Source organism: Arabidopsis lyrata, assembly GCF_000004255.2.
Source record: "Arabidopsis lyrata subsp. lyrata unplaced genomic scaffold ARALYscaffold_1, whole genome shotgun sequence".
Lineage (NCBI taxonomy): Eukaryota > Viridiplantae > Streptophyta > Magnoliopsida > Brassicales > Brassicaceae > Arabidopsis > Arabidopsis lyrata.
The window spans coordinates 4848301-4867718 of NW_003302555.1; the positions used below are offsets into that span (position 1 = coordinate 4848301).

Consider the following 19418-nt stretch of genomic DNA (forward strand, 5'->3'; position numbering starts at 1 on the left):
TCTCTTTGATTGGATCTGAGTTTTTGAATTTAAATGTTTTTGATTTGATTTTGTGAAAAAAAGAAAAACCTCGGGGTTCTTAAAATCGGGCAAGAGAGAGTAACGGTGTCTCTGAGTCCTTGATGAACCGGCGAGGGAAATTAATCTGGCCGAGATATCGTTTCAGTCGTTCTTTGTTTTGGTTTACGATCTGATTGTTGCTCGTCCACATCTTCTTTTTTTTTTTTAAAAAATTTTTCTTCAAAATTATGATCGAAAAAATGCGGATGACGAATCAAATTATTATTTCTTCACTTTGATCCGATTGGGTAATTATATATCCTTGTGGACAATATTCAGATTACCGACGCATTAACACTTTTCTATTAAAAAAAACACGAGGTTTTGAATTATTGTATTATATCTTTAGGTGTTCAATTTCTTATGCGTATAATATTTGTGAATTTCTTTATTTGATGAAATAAATTTAGTTGACCAAATGCAATATATAGTAATTAATTGGAGTTGGACAAAAGTGTTTAGACCATGTACACCAGTGAATTTTTCTCAGTATCATTAACCCAGAAATGATTTTATAATGGACCAAACCACTTAAATGGGCCTGATACGTATCAGTCCACTGATACTTGTTGTACTTGTGATACTCAGTATCGTGTGACATGTCAGTTTCCCATTGGACCCGCGATTTTTTTTTTTTTGGCAAAACAGATAAAAAAAAATAATTTCTGGAAACTCTGCCGATTCTTCTTCGATCCCTACTATCCTCCGCGATTTCTTCTTCGATCCATTTCTTCTGTGTAGATTCGATCCCATCTCTCCTCCGCCGATTCTTCTTCGATCCATTTCACCTCTCCATTTGATTTTCTGGTCTCTGTCTTTCTCTGATTTGATTTTGATTTGAAGAACGGTATGAACTTTGGTTTCCTTTTACCTTAGATGCTTTGGTCTCTGTCTTTCTCTGTTACATAACGAATTTGGATTTGAAAGCTTGCTTCTTTATATATATGTTGCTCGTTCTGATATAGCTGATGGAATAATTTGTTTAGTTTGTTTGTTTCATGAACGTTTAAGGTCTCTTTGTTCTTTGGTTTGGGAATATCGTTTAACTTGATATGAAATGTATCACAGCTGGTAATTGTAAAGCAAATAGGCGTTATATATATCTGTAACCATCATGAGTTCTTATTGTAGTAAATTTATAGTGTGAGGCAATGCCACATATATCTGTGATTGAAGTCTTGCCAAAACTGGAAAAGTCAAGCATTTGAATTTCTTGGTCTATGCAAAAGTCGTAGCTAAATATATATGGTTGTCTTTAATGTGATTGAGGATGTGATTACTTAGTGATTCATGTGATATTTTGCAGGTTTCTGTTGGAAACGAGTGGGTACTCTTGATAACAAGTTCAGTGCTTATTGGATGAGGTTGTAAATTATCAGGTCATGTCTGCAAAGGATCTAGTAGGTTCTGTTTTCACTCAAGGAGGTTGGTCAAACTTTCTGGTATGGTTTCTTCTTAAGATCTTATGGTTTTCAATTCTACAACTCACTGGATGTCAAATGGCTTTTCTTATTGTTATTTTACTGTCTCTTTTGTTTAGTTCTCAGAGAAGAAGCTTGAGCAACGTGTTGATGTTGCACTTGTGTTCATAGGCAGAGAGGTAAGTGAATGTTGTAGTACCTTCGTTTTAACATTAAGCATAAATCACCATTTGGATCGTTGGTTTCTTGTTGTGATATTGTGAAGAAACTGATGTTTTTAATATTGCCGGAAATCGTCTTTGCTCTGTACCTTCTGTGCTATGTTGAGAATTCTAATATACATGTTCTTTTCCGCCTGCAGTTACTGTCTTCTGATGTTTCTTCTAAAAGGAACTCGGATTCTGCCCTTGTTAACACATTGAGTGTAAGTGCACTTTATCATTTCTTCATCATGGAATTCTGATATTGCATTCATAACACAGATCTCTGACATAGTTTTTTGCTTTAAACTTCACAATACTCTAACATCCAAGTCGTCGTTTCAACAGAATCTGTTTACAGCTTCCAACTTCTCATTGGCATTCCCATATATTGCTGCGTCAGAGGAAGAAAGGATGGAGAATTTGTTGCTATCAGGACTTAAAGAAGCTTGCCCCAACAATGTTGGAGTCAGCAATATCGTGTTCTCAGATTCGTGCTTTGTTGAGCATGGAACAATTCAGAAACTTTCAGACTTGCAGTCTTTCAAAGTAATGCTCAATTCTCTTATGTTTTTGTTTTACCTAATCCCATGCCTTCTCAGTGGTATCACCCCTTAACTTCATTCCCTAATTACTCGTTAATAATTAACTGGATCATTTGCTTGCTAGAAGAGAAACAAGGAAAGAAGGAGAAACACTAAATTATTTTTATCATCATGTATTTTTAAGTTTTTTTGAATTTTATGTTTTTATTTGCTTAAGGATATTCTATGTTTTTTTTAATTGTAATATTACCTTTTATAATCATATGTTTTTATATATATATATTTTTGATTTTGCAAATATATATATTTTTTTTTATGATACTTAAACCGGTCTCACCAATGGAAACATATTTAGTAGAGTATCATAAAAAATCTCAAACAATAAACAAACATTATAAATAATACTAAAAAATTGTTAATGATATTTTGTTAGTATCACCTATGACCATGCTCTTATGATGAGAAAAAACAAAATTTTACCCTAAAATGGCGATTTCAATCACTAATTAGTTACTGGAGCTAATTGGCCGATTTCTTGATTGAACTTGCGAATAAAGATAATTTGGAAATTTGAAATAAAGATAATTTAGACAATTTGGACAACGTAGCTCAACCATAACTTGTATAATTAAAACATTGGCAAAGGAGAATTATGCAGTGAATAATGGCCCCATATGCATATTCATTTTCCCTTGAAAAATATTCAGAATTTGTTGCAGAGTCTAAGAAAAAGAATTACAGTATATTTCGTTCTGAAGCCCTGTCAAAATGTAAATCTTTATGGGCCTCGGGTGTTTGTCATAATAGACATAATTTATTTGGGTGTGTTGAGTTATGTAAGGCCCTTTTCAAAATCTTCTGTTTATTCACAACGGCCCATCGAGTCATACACATGCACTTATAGTTAACCAAAAAACACCTTGTTGCATTTGCGATAGCTTTGTGGTTAGTTTGGTTGACGAAATTTAAAAAAGTCGAACTAAGACTACGAGTAGTGAAAGAGAATCTTATATGCTCTAAGTCCTAGACTAATGATTCAATGTCAATGTAGTACTTGCTTCAACAGGTTATTAGGTTTTCACTTTTCAAATAGTAAGAAGAAGATGCCAGCGCAACACATACACATAAGTAACGAGTCAAAAACGTTGCGTTGAGTTTTTTAGTACCAAGTCTACTGAATCAATAAAAACTCTCAAACACGCTTGAAAAGTTGAAAGCTCCTGTCGTGATCACTGACGATGACTGGTGACATCTTTTTCTCTGACATTATATAAAAAGTGAAAACATAACAGTATGACTGACGACACTTTTCCTCTTGACATTTTATATATTTTATTGATAGGTTAAAAAGACATCAATAATTCTTGAATAATGTATATCTAAATTATCTGTAATTGTCACACGAATTTCGGAATTTGTAACGTATATGTCTGCATTTGGTCACTGTTACTCAAGTCGAGTAGAAAACGTTGGTTTGAAACTATTACATTCAATTACCAAACACTATACTCTTATTTAGTTCAAACAAAAATACTTGTCTTTGAGAAATGTGAGTAAAGTGTTACACCGAGACCAGAGCCATTATGTCCCCTCTTTCTGTTTTCTTTTGTCAAACCCAATGCTGGAAAATCCGCATTTCTAGGATTTAGTTCCCTCGTTTTGTCTAAAAAGTTGAATTAGTAGTAAGTATTTATTTTATCGTGGTTACATACCATTCATTACCCAAGAGACAAGAATGATGATCTGATCACTTTTGAATACTTTTGGTTGTTTAAAGCCTTTGCATTTGGATTTTTCATTTACAGGTCTATAAAATATGTATCTTATAACCTTTGTAAATGATGCAGATGATAATATCTTACCGATCCAGCACAACCGTCATTGCACGTTTTAAAGTCTGGTATTCAAAATTTTCACTTTTTTATTTTAATTATTTTAGAATTGGATTCAACAAAACAAAACGAGGAAAAAAATAGATTGTACGTAGAAGAAATCCCAAAAAATCCCAAAAAAAAAACAAAAAACGCCAGATAAAGGATTACCAAATCAGAACCATGATTACCTAAACAAATAGATGTTTAACTGAAATTTAGAATAAAACTTGGGTTTTTAATACTAACCATCTGAAAAATATATAGCTTGAGAAGAGCTCATTTGTCAAAACCCCACCTGCCTTTTAGTCTTTACAAAAGACAGTAATATATATGAGTCAAATACTTAAAGAAATTCGTAAATACTTCAAAAGAGTATATTTTTGACCGCGCAATCAACTCTAAATTGCAAGTTTAGCTTTTGTGCGGTCAGAAATATATTTTTCTATACTATTTTTGTCAAAAAACTCAATTTTTCTTGTAGGTTTAACTATTTTTCTATGTACCAAAAAAAAACACTCCCTAAAAAACCTTGTATATTTGAAGAAAATGGATGTATGATTGAGAATTTTATTCATAAAATTCGAAGACAAATATTTCTTGTATGGTCCATTTTTTTTATTCAATATAAGAACTTTACAAAACATATATATAGTGTCCGAATTATATATGGATATTAATTGGCCTATACTAAAAAGAAGTACATACGATCTGATAAGAACGGAGAAGTGAGAAGTCTAACACAAATCGATTGACATGTCAACAAAAAGGTTATAAAATGATTAATTCCTTTATTGCGATCATATGTACTCTGAGGAATGGAAGTTTAGAGTTAGCCTTTACGCTTTTTTTTTTTTTTTTTTTTTTAAAAAAAAAAATTTTTAATTTCCATTTAAAATCATAGCCTTTACGCTTTGATGAAAGGGATCAGATTGAGTGATCCGCAAAGGGCAAAAATGTACAGACAAATAATGTACAACAACAATTCATTGAAGCATAAAAATGGCTGTGGTGGTGGGCAGCATAAAAGTTATCTTTGGACCAGAAAAAATATTATATAGTACACATACATATTTTAATTAAAAGCCTCTAGTCTCTACCAAGGCATCCTAAAAGACGATGAATAATCAATTTCATATGTCTAATTGTCTATAGCTATATAGTATCTAGGAAGTAACAATTCTGCTTTGCATTGTTCTCAATAATAATACAATCTATTTTAATCTTGACAGAAAGAAAATAATACGTGATGTAAGTTTGATTTTTTTTTTTTTCTTTTACTTTGTTGTGGTCACACTTTTGTAGTTAATGTGTGCATACATTCAAGCGTATTTAATACGCGCAATTATACTGACCATTTCTATATAATCAAGTGTTTAATATAATGACATTTTTGTCGCATTATAAACACAATTAATGTTTTCACATGAAAACTTTGGGGATAATCTAACATTTTAGCCTAGAAAAAGATCATCCAAGTGAATTAACAACAACAAAAAAAAAACATTTCTAACATTTTATTTCTTGTAATTTTATAGGCAAAACTTTCTTATCCCCAAACACCTAAAACTTTCTCACCAATGAAACTCAAAAATCTCCTCACGGTTCCCTTCTCATCCTCCGCCTCCTCACAAGCGTCTCGGGCACAAAAATCATCCGTTGGTTCCAAACCGCCGTTGCAACCACCACCATCTTGAGCCAACTCGCTCGAACTTGAACATGGACACGAATTCACAACTGACTCACCGAGTCGACTCGGAATCTCGGATTCATCCGTACTAAAGCTAGAACTAGCAAGAATTGAAGAAGACTTTCCTGAACGCTTTCTTCGATCTTTCTTACCAGTAACGTTCTTCTTCTTCTTCTTCTCCAAGCTATCTTCGAAAGCGTCGATGATTTCATGAATAAGCTGACGACTCGGTGACGAGTCCCATCTGACCCAGTAACTCGTGTAGCAGCTGAAGCAGTCACAGTGGAAGAGAGGCGAGTGATTATCGAAATGGGTTTTCTTGTGGGCTTTGGTCTTATTCAGACGAGAGGTAGGGTTTCGGTCGCCGGAGTAAGAAGCGGTTGATATGAGATAGGCCAAAACTTCACGGTCTTCCGGCGAGAGAACCGCCGCGAGAGAGAAGATGGCGACGGGAAGGAGAGGGAGAAGGTGGTCGTCGGATTTTATCTGCGGCGGCGATGGGTGCACGGTTCCTTTTCTGTAGAGCTTCTTCATAGGTTTTCTATGGAAGAGAGAGAGAGAGACTTGTGGAAGAAGATGTTATCGAGACTTTAAATACCGAAAGGTTTATTAGGTTTTGTTTGTTTCGGTATTGTTTTTTAGTTATTGTCCCTCGTCTAAAAATCCACCGCCTAAACGTTTGTTTAATGGCAAAGCTAGGTTTAGGCAAAATCATTCGACCATTTTGATTTTCATGAAAACGGTTAAAAAAGTAGTCAGTAACAAGTTAGTAATTTTTTTTTTGTTTAGACCAATTAATAAGCTAAGACGGCTGACTTGTATATAAAATTAACTTATCTTTATTGGCCAAACTTAAAAATGCTTAAGTTTTTGACAGAAAAAGTGTTTATTCTAGTTATACTATGGGTGTGACTGGTCACCCTTAATAGAAGAAATGAAAAAGAAAGAATTTTTTATTTTCTTGACATGCACCAGTAAAAAAAAATCAAAAGAAAATTATATCAGATGAAAACATCAAAAAGTAACTAAAGGAGAAAAATTATTCCTTCCTCAAAACTAATAGAATTCATTTTTCTTCTTGATGTGACATTTTTTTTCTTTTATTTTTTCTTTTCATTTCTTCTAACTTTTTAACCAGTCACAGCCTATATCGTCCAACACTAGTCACAGCCTATATCGTCCAACACTTGTCAAGTATGAATTATAGTATATCATTTGCTTATATCCAATATTTAATCGACAGTCATATATAGTTTTTAGGTTCAAAACTTTAGAATGATGATGTATAGTGGAGCTTGCAGTCCATTACCAGAGTTAGTTCAGTGTAGTAAAAATGTAAAATATCAAGATGATTGCAATTTGCAACAGTGTTATTTACGGTGTGATTGGTAAGACACTTAAATGAGTACCCTGTACTTTTCATCATTCAGTTTGCTTTTATAAATAAAGTTTAGAGGAAAGAGTTGCAAACGATCATTAAGGTTTAATCATCCAATTAACTTTTATAACTAAATAAACGCACCACACTCCAATAAAAGTTTGATAAATGGAAACATTATTGAAGACACATTGAGTAAGATGTTGCAGTTTACTCCTATAGGCTATAACTCTGAATCTCAAATATAAGCTACATACCAATCAATCCTTTAATATTTTAGTTTTTCCTTCAACAAATCAGAAGTAGACTTGTAAGAAAGACAAGCAATCGGATACTCCGATAGAGCCGGGCCAATGATATAACGGGCCGAAAGTGAAAAAGGCCCCATTTAAAATGCCTAAACAAAATAATATAGACCACTACAACTTCAGTTTTGGTAGCCAAACAAAAACTTTATAGATAATTGCTTCTCTAAACCCCCAAAGCTTATACATTTACAATAGTATAAGACCATGCCCAGTGGTGATATTTTCTGAGTATCAGAAGCCCAGAAAATATTATTTAATGGACCAAACAACCTTTTTGGGCCTGAGCCGTATCATTGGACTGATATTTCTGATACCAGTATCAAATGACGTGGCATGTGATGATTGGCGTTGCAACGCGTTTTGGCTACAGAAAAAAAAAAAAATTCATTGCATCTCTTCGATCCATTGCATCTCTTCGATCCTGCCTTCGGTCCCTCCGCTTCTCCTCACGCCGACGATTTCGAGCTCTCTCACGCCGGCGATTACGAGCTTGTTCCCTGACGAGCTAAGGTAAATTTGATTTCGTTTGCAATTTAGATTCAATCCCTCCTAATTTCTATCTATTTCTCTGATTCATGCTTACGTTTTTGCCAATCAATGGATTTTTGTATTGAGAGTGTTCTGTAATATGGGTTTCTTCGATTTCAAGTAGTCCTTTTTCGTGTTTCCCTCATGTCAGGTTTAAACCCATCTTCTCCGTGAGTTGTTTCATAGTGATTTCTCTAACTAAGGTTTTTACTTTAGGCATTAGAGCTTACTTATTGATTTTGAGAATTGGGTATTTGAACTTGCAGAAGTATAGTGCCTTACATTAGGAAATTTTGGTATTTGAGCTTACTTATTGATTTTGAGAATTTGGGTATTTGAGCTTACTCTCTTGTGTTCTGCTTTTGTATGTTTCCGGCAAGTATTCATCTTCTTTAAATCTCAAACTTCATAGAATCGTGTCCTTAAGATGTTTGATGGTTTTCCTCACTATGTTTTAAGGTGAAGTGTGTGTGTGTAGTGTTTAGGATTTGTATATCTACGGCAACTTGTTGATGACTTTAGGTACTCAACAGTCAACACTTGAATCTTATCTTTACTCTACACAAATTTTACTTGTTGATTTAGATTCTTGTCTAACAAGATTTGTAATCCTTTCTCTTTATCTCAGTGGTATCAATGATAAAATGTTTTCTCTTTATCTCAGTGGTATCAATGATAAAATGTTTTGTCTTTATCTCAGTGGTATCAATGATTCTGGACTTTTGTTTCAATGTCAGAACTTTCTGTTACTTTGATTGATTTCTAGTTGGAGTGATGTTCTAAAGTTTGAATGATCAAGTAGCAAAAGAAGACCCTTTGGACATCTTTGTTCTGAAGTTTTCTGTGGTTTAAAGCTCAAAGTCTGAAACTTTTTTGTGCTTTGTTGATGAGCTCTTTCGAGGTCTCATTTCATTCTTTTGTGCATACAGTTCACTGAAATGATACAATCTCTTTTTGACAGGATCATTCAAGGAGGACCTATGAAAATGGGTCTAGAGAAAAGCTTTACGAACATCTTTAAAGCACGTGATTTTTACGGGATTAATTCTTTCCGTATATAGCAATTAACTTTTTGATCAGTGTAGCAAGTAGTAACGGCTTGAATCATCTTTTTTTCTGGTATTTACGAACATTGCAGCATAATGTATAACATATATTGCTGTGCATGATAAACCATATACCATATATTGGAGTTCAATAAGAATTCCTTTTTTCGAGCAAGTATTGTGCTTCGATTCCTTTTGCAAATTACTACTATTATATGGATTATTTGAATTCTAGTTTCAAATAATCTGCCATATATGCACACAGCCAAGATTCTCTTCTTGCCCTCTTCTGGATTCTCTCAATCTTTTGGATGAGGTTTTGTCTTAGACTTGTTTTGGAAACTTTGTTGTATTGTGTTACTTCTTGAGCAAATATAGTCTTCTAACATTTGGCCATCGAATCTGCCAAAGGTTAACAAACCACTATTTCTTGTCTGTAAATTCAGAGAGTCATAAAACTTGAACACGATTTGGGGAAAATCTTGATGGAAGTGTTGGAGAAAAGAACTTGTCAAAGAATGTCCAAGACTTCACATTTAAAAATAAAAACTAATCTTGACATTTCATTAGTTCTAATAAAACACATCGTGTTTAACAGATTAATTAATTCAGGTTCATATTTTGGTGTATTTACTACACTTGTATAATTATTAAAAATTAATTCATTACCCAAAAAAAAAACTAAAAATTATTACTAGCTAAAAAATTATTTTTTATGGCCAATCGCGCTCAAATATGTCATGAATAAACACATCGACAATTGAAAGAAGATTTGATTGAACATATTTGGCAAAAATCGGGCCAAAGTAATTGACTACAAGCGACTAAATTATTTTTATCATCATGTTTTTTAAAGTTTTTTTGAATTTTATGTTTTATTTTGCTTAAGTATATTCTACGTTTTTTTAATTGTAATATTACCTTTTGTAATCCTATGTTTTAATATATTAATTTTTGATTTTGAATTTTTTTTTAATGATACTTAAAGCGGTCTCACCAATGCAAACATATTTAGTAGGAGTATCAAAAAAAATCTCAATCAATAAACAAATATTATAAATAATACTAAAAAATTCCTAATGATACTATATCAGTATCACCTATAAGTATGCTCTAAAGAACTCTGAAACATCAACACCTAGAGCCCTGTACTTTATTCTAAAATATTTGCAACCCCACTTCACTGCCGGTGAAAGCTACCGTTAGCCGGCCAACCTTTAAACCACTCCTCTTCATCTCCCCCTCTTTAAAACCAATAAACGCCGTCGTTTTAACCGATTCTTCAAACCCTACACGCGGTCCACAGCCACAGCTCTTAACCCTACTCACCACTTCATTAGAGGTTCGTTTATAGTGACCGAACCACTTGGCTTGCATATAACCATTCCTTCTCCACGGCGGCACGAAAATCTCCGCTCGCTTCATCGACCGCCTGATCTCAAAGCACATGATCCTCACAAGTTGTTTCAGCTCCTCAGGTGTTCCCACAAAGACACGTGGCAGTTGAGCTAAGAGGGATAGGTATCTTGTAGTTGGCCGAGCAATCTCGAACTCTCCGGCAAGATTTGTCTCGACGATGTAACGGTTCTTATCTCCTACCTTGACGTCCACGTACTCGTACTTCCCGGCCGTGTTCTTACCAAATTTCTCCCACCGGGACTTGCAGAGACCTATACACGTAGATCAATCTTTTCATTTCAGTATATTTGCACATTTAAATCCAAAACATGTATCCATTATGGTACTATACACATCCATAAAAAATGTGAATATTACAACATCAAATGAGATAAAAATTGACATGCGATTATTGTTCTTAAAACAATCTTATAATGATATGTTTGATATATATGCATAAACATATTTCATCAGCATCTCACTTGATTTCAGATACAACAAATTCATATCTAAATCCTAATGTGATTTGTTCTACATGTCATTGTATATATGCTTTGATGTGTATGGGGGAGAAAATACTTGCACTAGCCAGGATTTCTTTATAAGAATCAAATGACTAAATAATCAACCTCAAAACTCAAATGTACTAGTCGATCTATATTGACAAAGGCAGTACACAATCTCAATATCAATTTTATTTCTGAATCATGTTTTGTAATCACGCCTCTAAAACCATTCCTATGCAAAGCTTAATTTTGTTTTCACTAGTTCAACCTTTAACAAAAATAAAATAATAAAATCAAATGACCAAAAACTCCAAGAGCTTAGCTAGGTTTAGAAGAGTCAGCCCTACAAAACTATATATCAACGGATTTGAGCTAAACATTTTAAGATTGTACCGAACAAACTTAACCAATCCCTGAAAATCAACTACATAAAATTGTAATTTCATACAAACAAAGAGTAATAGAGATAATTGTTATTACCTGCATCAAAACCTTTGTTACGTAGATAAGTCATAAAGTGACGTTTCTCTCCGACCACGAACCGACTAGCATTAACCGCCTCATCCATGATTCTCCGCCGCTCTTCGCCTCCGTGATTTTCAAGAATCTCCCGTAACCTCTCCTTCACATCTTCGTAATCCTCATCCGATTTATCTTCTTCTTCCTCAAAAGCCTCCTCAGGTAAAGTTTCCACTTCTCTGTCGATAAAAGATTCGACCAGATCCCAAAGATCTTCTGTGTCATCCGGAGAGTGATCGCTTCCGCTGCTGCTAGCGCATGGAGGACGTGCACGCGCCGCCGCCACATCAAAAGCCGCCGCTGTTCGGATAAATCGTCCCCCTATCTCTACCATTTTATGCCTTTTTCTTGATTTCTCATCTTCTCTGCGACTTGTGGGATATATATATACACACACCAACATTAATTATATTTAGTGATATGTTTTAATTGTGTGGACAGAGACTTTGACTTTTTGACGGAGTAAATGACAAATGGTAAAATATGACAACAGGATGGTGAAAAAAGTGATTAACGGCGTTTTGTGTAACGGAGAAACCCTAAATCCCGTTAAAATAATTACAGTTTTGGGATGTGCTGGCTGATAAATTTTTAGATTCTCAATTATTACCACCATATTGTCCAGATACATTCACTTTTAAAAGGATAATCTCAGAAAGATAAAAAAAAAATTAAACATTTAATGTTAGTCAATAATAGTAAAGTCAATTTTTCTAGTTTGGGAAAAAGAGATGCATGGTTCTATAAGTGATAATTATTAAACTCTACTTTCAGAAAAAAAAATAAAGATTTCTTCTCTTTTTTTCACTCAATTAATTTACATTTTCAGATCTACATAAACACCTTTGTCTATTTTATTTACTTAGAAAAATTTGATTAACGGACGCCAAGATTTATTAACCAACGTCCGTGACAAAGTATCCATACTAGTAGGAAGGAGTAAAAGAGCTAGCTCACGGTCACGGTCACGGTCACGGTTACATAGTAGCGCGTGGACACACGTACCAGCAACAAGTTAAATTGTGGTTACCACGTGGCAAGCTGTGGTTAGATCTTTCGTCTTGTGTTTTTTTTTTTTTTTTCACTTCGGTAGATTTTCTGATATCTTCTAATATCTGGCGCGGAAACCAGAAGTATAGTAAACCCAAATCACGTCCAAATTCAATGAATCTGGAAAGTTGTCTAAATTCAATGAATCTAAAGGTTTCGATTGTTCATGCAATTAGTAGTTGAATAATATTAAAACTTGTCACCGCTAATGGCTTCATCCGGATAGAAACTTATCAATTACACGTGACGACACTAGTTTTTTGCTTCTGACTGATTCATATAAAAATCTCAAAATATATGTTAAATAGTAATCAAAAACATGTTTGACAAAAAAAAAAAAAGTAATCAAAAACAGTTTCACAACGTTTTTATGGGTCTATATTGGACTGCTCCGATCCTCTTAACTCTCTAACTCTCTAACTCCAATAGCTTCCTCTTGAACACTGTGATCAATAATCATATATGTAATTGGTGATTAGTTCTGAATTTACTGCCACAATACAACTAATTCCTTATTGAATAAACTAATTAAATCCTTTGTAGAACTCTAAAACCTTGTGTTGATCTGTTTAACTGGCAATTACTGGGTGGTTCTTGATCATGGATTCTTAAGTGTCTGAAATTGATGAATACAGTGATCCATTTGATTATATTTTACCCACTAGGACAATGATGACATGATCGCTTGTCTGTATCTAAAGTTGTGTTCATTCATGTTTCCCAATTTGCTGATAACATAAGCTTGGATTTTATCTTTATCTTGATCAACCTTGGTTGAGTTTATAAAATGTTGAATGTTATAGGCTTATTATAGCTTTGTTTATTCAGAGACAATAAGAATGTGGATATTGTAGTTTTCTTTGTTGGAATATCATCCCTTAAAATTATCTTCTAGAGAGTATTTGAGATACTCCTTCTATTCCACATGCTTTTTTTTTTTTTTTTTTGACATTTTTGGATCGACAAAGCCCGATCCATAGTCAATCCCTATTGCGCGGGGTAACGCGATTTAGTGGAGTCGAACTCTGGTGGAGAAAGCGGAGTCAAGTGGACTTAACCACTTGACTAAAGGCACATCCCCCTTCTATTCCACATGCTTTAAAATTAGATTTTTATTTTATTTTTTGTCGTTGTCTGCCTTCATTATTCAATATTGGAGATTACTAGCAATATGTGTGTTAGGGATGCATCGCCTTGGGTCAATCTTGAGAGTAGGCAAAATACTTGAACAAAAAATTAAATTAAAACAGACTTAATGAATTTTCAGTCTTCCCAACTAGTAATTAATTGTCGTTTGTAATTTGTTATTGTTGCATTCAATAAAATGGTTCGGCTTGGTATTCTTATATATTGTGCGACCTGGGCTAACACTTCCTCAATCATTCTTTTGTTCTCAGCAGATAAATACTGCTGGGTGGTAAGGTTAGATTGACCATCTTCTGCCATTTTAAACTTTTTTCGCTTAAATAGCTTATTTGTAGATGAGAGATCCACGTTCGTGAATCAGAGCGTAGATGTTTTTTTTTATTTTATGATAGCCAAAATGTATGGTAAGTTTAGACGATATTTTAGCTTTAAATGATATTAGGGAAAATTAGAAATAAAGGACAAATAATTAAACTATTGTCCATCTATGCATTCTATATTCATGATTGGTCATATATACTTTAATATTGGTCATATATGATTTCATACAATTAAAATCCCAATATGCCCCCAATCTTTTAAAATTTTACTAAACTATTAAAAAAAATTCAAAATTACATTGATTTCTTTCTAAAAACAATTTGGAAAAAATATAGGACAAAATCAACTTTTAATTACATTTCATTATTTATTTTGCCGTAGATAATTTTATATTGTTTGATTAGGTTAATCCAATCGATGATCGGAGCTATAGTATTGATGTGAATATATAACAGAGATTGTACAAGAGAGCCGTTAAGGCTATTAACTAAGCTTTCCTAATATACACAAACGTATATTTGTATTCCTATTCTATTACCCTCCCGCAGTCGAACCGTGGTAACTATGAACGTGAAGATTGGACTTGAATGCGTTGAATAGAGAAGTAGGGAGGCCTTTGGTGAAGATATCGGCATATTGATGGGCGGAAGGAACATGTAAGACACGAACCTGACCAAGTGCCACTCTTTCACGGACAAATAGGATATCCAACTCAACATGTTTAGTCCGCTGGTGTTGTATTGGGTTTGTCGAAAGGTAAACTGCACTCACATTATCACAATAGACAAGCGTGGCTGTTGAAAGAGGGCAATGAAGTTCGAGAAGGAGGTTGCGTATCCATATAGTCTCCGCAACGGCATTGGCGACACCGCGGTACTCGGCTTCTGCGCTGGAGCGGGAGACGGTTTGTTGTCGTTTGGATGACCAAGAAATGAGGTTGTCTCCAAGGAACACAGCATAGCCGGATGTGGGAGGCGGCTGGTTAGAGTACTAGCTCTGATACCATGTTTGATTAGGTTAATCCAATCGATGATCGGAGCTATAGTATTGATGTGAATATATAACAGAGATTGTACAAGAGAGCCGTTAAGGCTATTAACTAAGCTTTCCTAATATACACAAACGTATATTTGTATTCCTATTCTATTACATATCTTCTTCTTCTTTGATTCTCTTGCTCATCAAAGTTAAGATTTCGTAATTATTCTCTCCTCTCGAATAACGTCATACTAAATAATTTTTTTTTCTTCTTCTTCAATCTCTCTCTCTATCTCACTCCCTTGATTTCAATTTCTTTATGGAGCGCAACTATAATTTTCCGGGTTTTGAAACAAGAAATTAAGCGTAATCTATAGGAAAAAGTGTTAAGTATAAAGAAAAATTCTATTTTGTGTTATAATTTATTCACTTAGGTATAAAGAATATTAAAGTATTCAGAATTCAACTTCTGTAATTTGCAGATGTAATCAAATTCACTATATTCAATTTCCATATTTTAAGATTTTTTAAAGAAAATCTAAATTAGATAGAATGTACTTTCTAATTTTTATAGAATAAAAAAAAATCTTAAGAATATGTTTTCTAACATTCTTAGAACATGAGTAAATATTAGAAAACATATTCTAATTTTTGTAGAACAAAGAACAAAGTATAGAATATGTATTCTAAAAGTCGTAGAAACTAGTATTCTAAATACCGTAGAAAAGAAATGACTTCTAAATTTTGTAGAACATGTAGAGTGTGTAGAATACATAATCTAAATTTTGTAGAACATGTAGAGTGTATAGAATATACATTCTAATTTCAGAAGACATATTCTAAACTTTATAGATCAAATTTTATCTATCTAAAACGAAAACAAAACAATATATTTTTGACATTTTATATATCTTCATGTCTTCTTTATCATTTTAATACATATTTTTCTTAATTCTTTTTGAAATAATTGGTTCAATCTTATGCAAAGGGTAGTTTAGGAATAGTTGATATTTGTTCATAGAATTCATATATTTATCCTTTATTTCCAATTTTCCCTTATCTTTTTGTGTTGTTGCTTTTTTGAGTAGTTGGTAATTAAAACTCATAATTCTTGATGTTAATGTATCAAATTCAAATTTAACATTTCAAACTTTTCTCATTTGTTTTGCTTATTTCCGTGTCGTAATTTTGATGAGAAACTTGGACTTATGTAAATATATATGGAGGAAGGCAACCACATGGATGAATTGATTCTTCGTCTAGTTCAAACCAGCCTCGTCTAAGGACATCAGGATGGAACTAAGTCGTGCTAGCGACACACACAATGTTCGGGGTTTGGTTGACAAGTATACAAGTCATGGGCAGACCCAACATAAATATTAATGGGTGCAAAATGTTACTGAGACTCTGAGAGGATTCAAACCTATTAGTACTATAGACATTTAGTGGGTGTATTCCATACCATTTTGCCATTCTAGTTTATTCAGTATTACTTAAAAAACATCTACTATATATATTACTGGGTGCAAATGCCTCTACCATTCATAACGTGGGTCCGCCCCTCTAGTGTTCTCCTCTCTTAAGATTGCTGACACAACTCCAAGCACCAATTCCACAGCCGCCAACGACAACGATAATAGCAATGCTTCACCAATTCCACCACGGATCGTTTCTTAGCCAATTGACCAAAAAAGAACAGGACTGTGGTAATGACACACTGATGATGGTATGCATATGTTTGTGGACCGGGTTTTTCATACTATCAATGCTAGCTAGAGGTTTTCTCATCGGGAAAATCTTGGATGGCCTATCACTCTCTTGTTTCAACATGCTTTACAATTGAAGTTTTGTTTTTCCTTGCGTTCATTAATCAATATTGGACATTGCTTGCTCTGTTATAGGGGACTATATATGCATTGCCTTGGATCAATCTCCAGACAAGGAAAATCACTTGAACTTGAGCTTTGTTTATTTAACTACCCGGCGCATTGCTTAAAAATGAGGTATCTAGCTCATTTTATGTTGAATATACGCATAACTTTTAATTTTCTTTAAACTTTGTTTGATCAGACAAATACACGACTTATTATGTGATTTTATCTTCCATACTTTATGTTTTGTAAGATTTCTTGTTCATACAAGAACTCTTACCAACATCTTGTACCATTGAGTCACTTATTTAAGAGTGTCTCTGTAAGATTTCTTGTTCATATATTAAATATCTACGTCGCTTCCAAGACACTGTAAAGAAAGAAAACCAGAGAAATTAGGATCACGCTATTTCAGATTATTCTAAAAACCAAAAAAGATATCGATCTTGCTCTTTTATGTTATTGCTCACCTTTTGGAAGACTTGACAACTGATGAACATCTAAGGATTGAAATATCTAAGGAATGATGATATATACACGTTTTTGTGACAGACATGCGTCCAAGTTTTGTTCCCATTTGGTCGTGCGTGCAGGTTTCTCTTTCTTTGACCGTTTCTAATTTCATAGATCGTGCTCTAATGTCATTTTGAGTTATCAGCATATTTAACTCTATACTTTATATGATTTAACGTTGACGGCTGACTATTTTGTTTTTTAACATCAGAGAACCTCTAGGAACGTGCGTCCAAGTTTGAGGAATTTGGTAACGATGGTTTTATCTCCGCGCAAAGGTCAGCTCTTTCTGTCTTCTCTACGTTTTCCTCAACGTGTAAACATGTCACTAATTGACAAATTCAGAACAAAAAAAAAAAGAAAAGAAAGACAAATTGGAGAGAGAGAAAGAGATACGACTTTGGAGTTTCTAAACTGTTTTATAAAGATGGAGCACATAGAGATATTAGATGTTCATAACTAGTAAAATTGGGTTTCTTGACCCATAAACAATGTTGTTCCCTCCTCTCCGTTCCCTCTTTTTCCTCACCCTCTTGCTCTCCTCCTTTTGTTTCTTACAGATCAAAGCAGATCACGGCGATGAAAGCGACTTAGACAGTCATATCAAAGTAGACAAACGTCTCAAGTTCGAGAACCCGAAGCTACGTCAAGCCTACATTGCTCTCCAATCATGGAAACAAGCAATCTTCTCTGATCCTTTCAACTTTACAGCTAATTGGAACGGCTCAGATGTTTGCTCCTACAATGGAATCTATTGTGCTCCTTCACCTTCATACCCGAAAACCCGAGTCGTTGCTGGCATTGACCTCAACCACGCTGACATGGCTGGTTACTTGGCTTCCGAGCTTGGTCTCCTCTCCGATCTCGCTCTATTCCACATTAACTCAAACCGTTTCTGCGGTGAAGTCCCTCTCACGTTTAACCGCATGAAGCTTCTTTACGAGCTTGATCTTAGTAACAACCGATTCGTCGGTAAGTTCCCTAAGGTTGTCCTCTCGTTGCCTTCCCTCAAATTCTTGGATCTCCGCTACAACGAGTTTGAAGGCAAGATCCCATCAAAGCTCTTCGATAGAGAGCTCGATGCTATATTCTTGAACCATAACCGGTTCCGGTTCGGGATTCCCAAGAACATGGGGAATTCCCCTGTTTCCGCTCTGGTTCTTGCGGACAATAATCTGGGAGGATGCATACCGGGAAGTATCGGTCAAATGGGGAAGACACTCAACGAGCTAATCCTCTCCAACGACAACTTAACCGGTTGTTTACCTCCTCAGATCGGAAACCTCAAGAAAGTGACGGTTTTCGACATCAGTTCAAACCGTCTACAAGGTCCATTACCATCTAGCATCGGAAACATGAAGAGCTTAGAAGAGCTTCACGTGGCTAACAATGGCTTCACAGGAGTTATTCCTCCAAGTATCTGCCAGCTTTCTAATCTTGAGAACTTCACTTACTCTTCCAACTTCTTCTCCGGTCGTCCTCCTGTGTGCGCAGCTAGTTCGTTGGCCGATGCTGTGGTGAACGGTACCATGAACTGTCTAACCGGTTTGGCTCGTCAAAGATCGGCTAAACAGTGCTTATCTCTGCTTGCTCATCCTGTTGATTGCAGTAAGTTTGGATGTTACAACATCTTCTCTCCACCACCACCTACGTTTAAGATGTCACCTGAGGACCGGAAACTTCCTCCTGGATTTTAATGTACTGGATCCTCCTCCACCAACGTCGTTTAAAATGACCGTAACTGTTTTAGGAGGTCTTTTATCAGGTGCTGATTGAACTTATTGCCCGACTGGTCAAAGCATACTCTCAACCTCCTACGCCATAGTAAAAAATGTAGCTGACCGTCTGAGATTAGCCTCATCCCCCATTCCCGCACGTCTAATCAACGCCCGAACCGAATTACGTGTACCCATCTCCTACGGCACCACTGGTGATGTACGATTCTGCTCACCCATGTCACAAAGTTTACGTGTCACCGCCTGAACCATTATCATCGCCCTCGAGTGAATATTGAGACTATGTTCGTCCGTCTCCTACACATGTATTCGTCAGTATGCGCCGTGTTACAT

The 19418-nt window shown here is 34.8% G+C and overlaps 4 protein-coding genes and 1 long non-coding RNA gene across 5 annotated transcripts in view; 3 read left to right on the forward strand and 2 right to left on the reverse strand.

Annotated features, from left to right (window-relative positions):
- Window positions 1–698: 698 nt before the first annotated feature.
- LOC9325973 lies at window positions 699–2442 on the forward strand. Its single transcript, XM_021015111.1, has 5 exons — window positions 699–907; window positions 1367–1502; window positions 1601–1660; window positions 1843–1905; window positions 2030–2442. Exons 2-5 carry the CDS (start codon window positions 1443–1445, stop codon window positions 2297–2299), a joined length of 453 nt encoding a protein of 150 aa, XP_020870770.1. The 5' UTR covers window positions 699–907; window positions 1367–1442; the 3' UTR covers window positions 2300–2442.
- A 2991-nt stretch (window positions 2443–5433) lies between these two features.
- On the reverse strand, window positions 5434–6578 carry LOC9325974. The gene has a single exon (XM_021014980.1). It carries the CDS (start codon window positions 6319–6321, stop codon window positions 5647–5649), a length of 675 nt encoding a protein of 224 aa, XP_020870639.1. The 5' UTR covers window positions 6322–6578; the 3' UTR covers window positions 5434–5646.
- Window positions 6579–7524: 946 nt separating this feature from the next.
- LOC9328733 lies at window positions 7525–11980 on the reverse strand. Its single transcript, XM_021012184.1, has 3 exons — window positions 11432–11980; window positions 10165–10717; window positions 7525–7673 (listed from the first exon to the last, which is right to left on the reverse strand). The coding sequence occupies exons 1-2, from the start codon at window positions 11871–11873 to the stop codon at window positions 10206–10208; spliced, it is 954 nt and encodes a 317-aa protein (XP_020867843.1). The 5' UTR covers window positions 11874–11980; the 3' UTR covers window positions 7525–7673; window positions 10165–10205.
- LOC110224825 lies at window positions 7805–9470 on the forward strand. The gene is made up of 2 exons (XR_002329308.1): window positions 7805–7983; window positions 8963–9470. It is a non-coding gene; the product is annotated as an uncharacterized LOC110224825 (long non-coding RNA).
- Window positions 11981–17687: 5707 nt separating the features above from the next.
- Window positions 17688–19418, forward strand: part of LOC9328734 (leucine-rich repeat extensin-like protein 1) — a 2831-nt gene continuing 1100 nt past the window's right edge. Inside the window, exon 1 of the mRNA XM_021013582.1 lies at window positions 17688–19043. Within this exon, the coding sequence (XP_020869241.1) occupies window positions 17841–19043 (1203 nt within the window). The 5' untranslated portion in view covers window positions 17688–17840. The remainder of the gene's footprint in view (window positions 19044–19418) is intronic.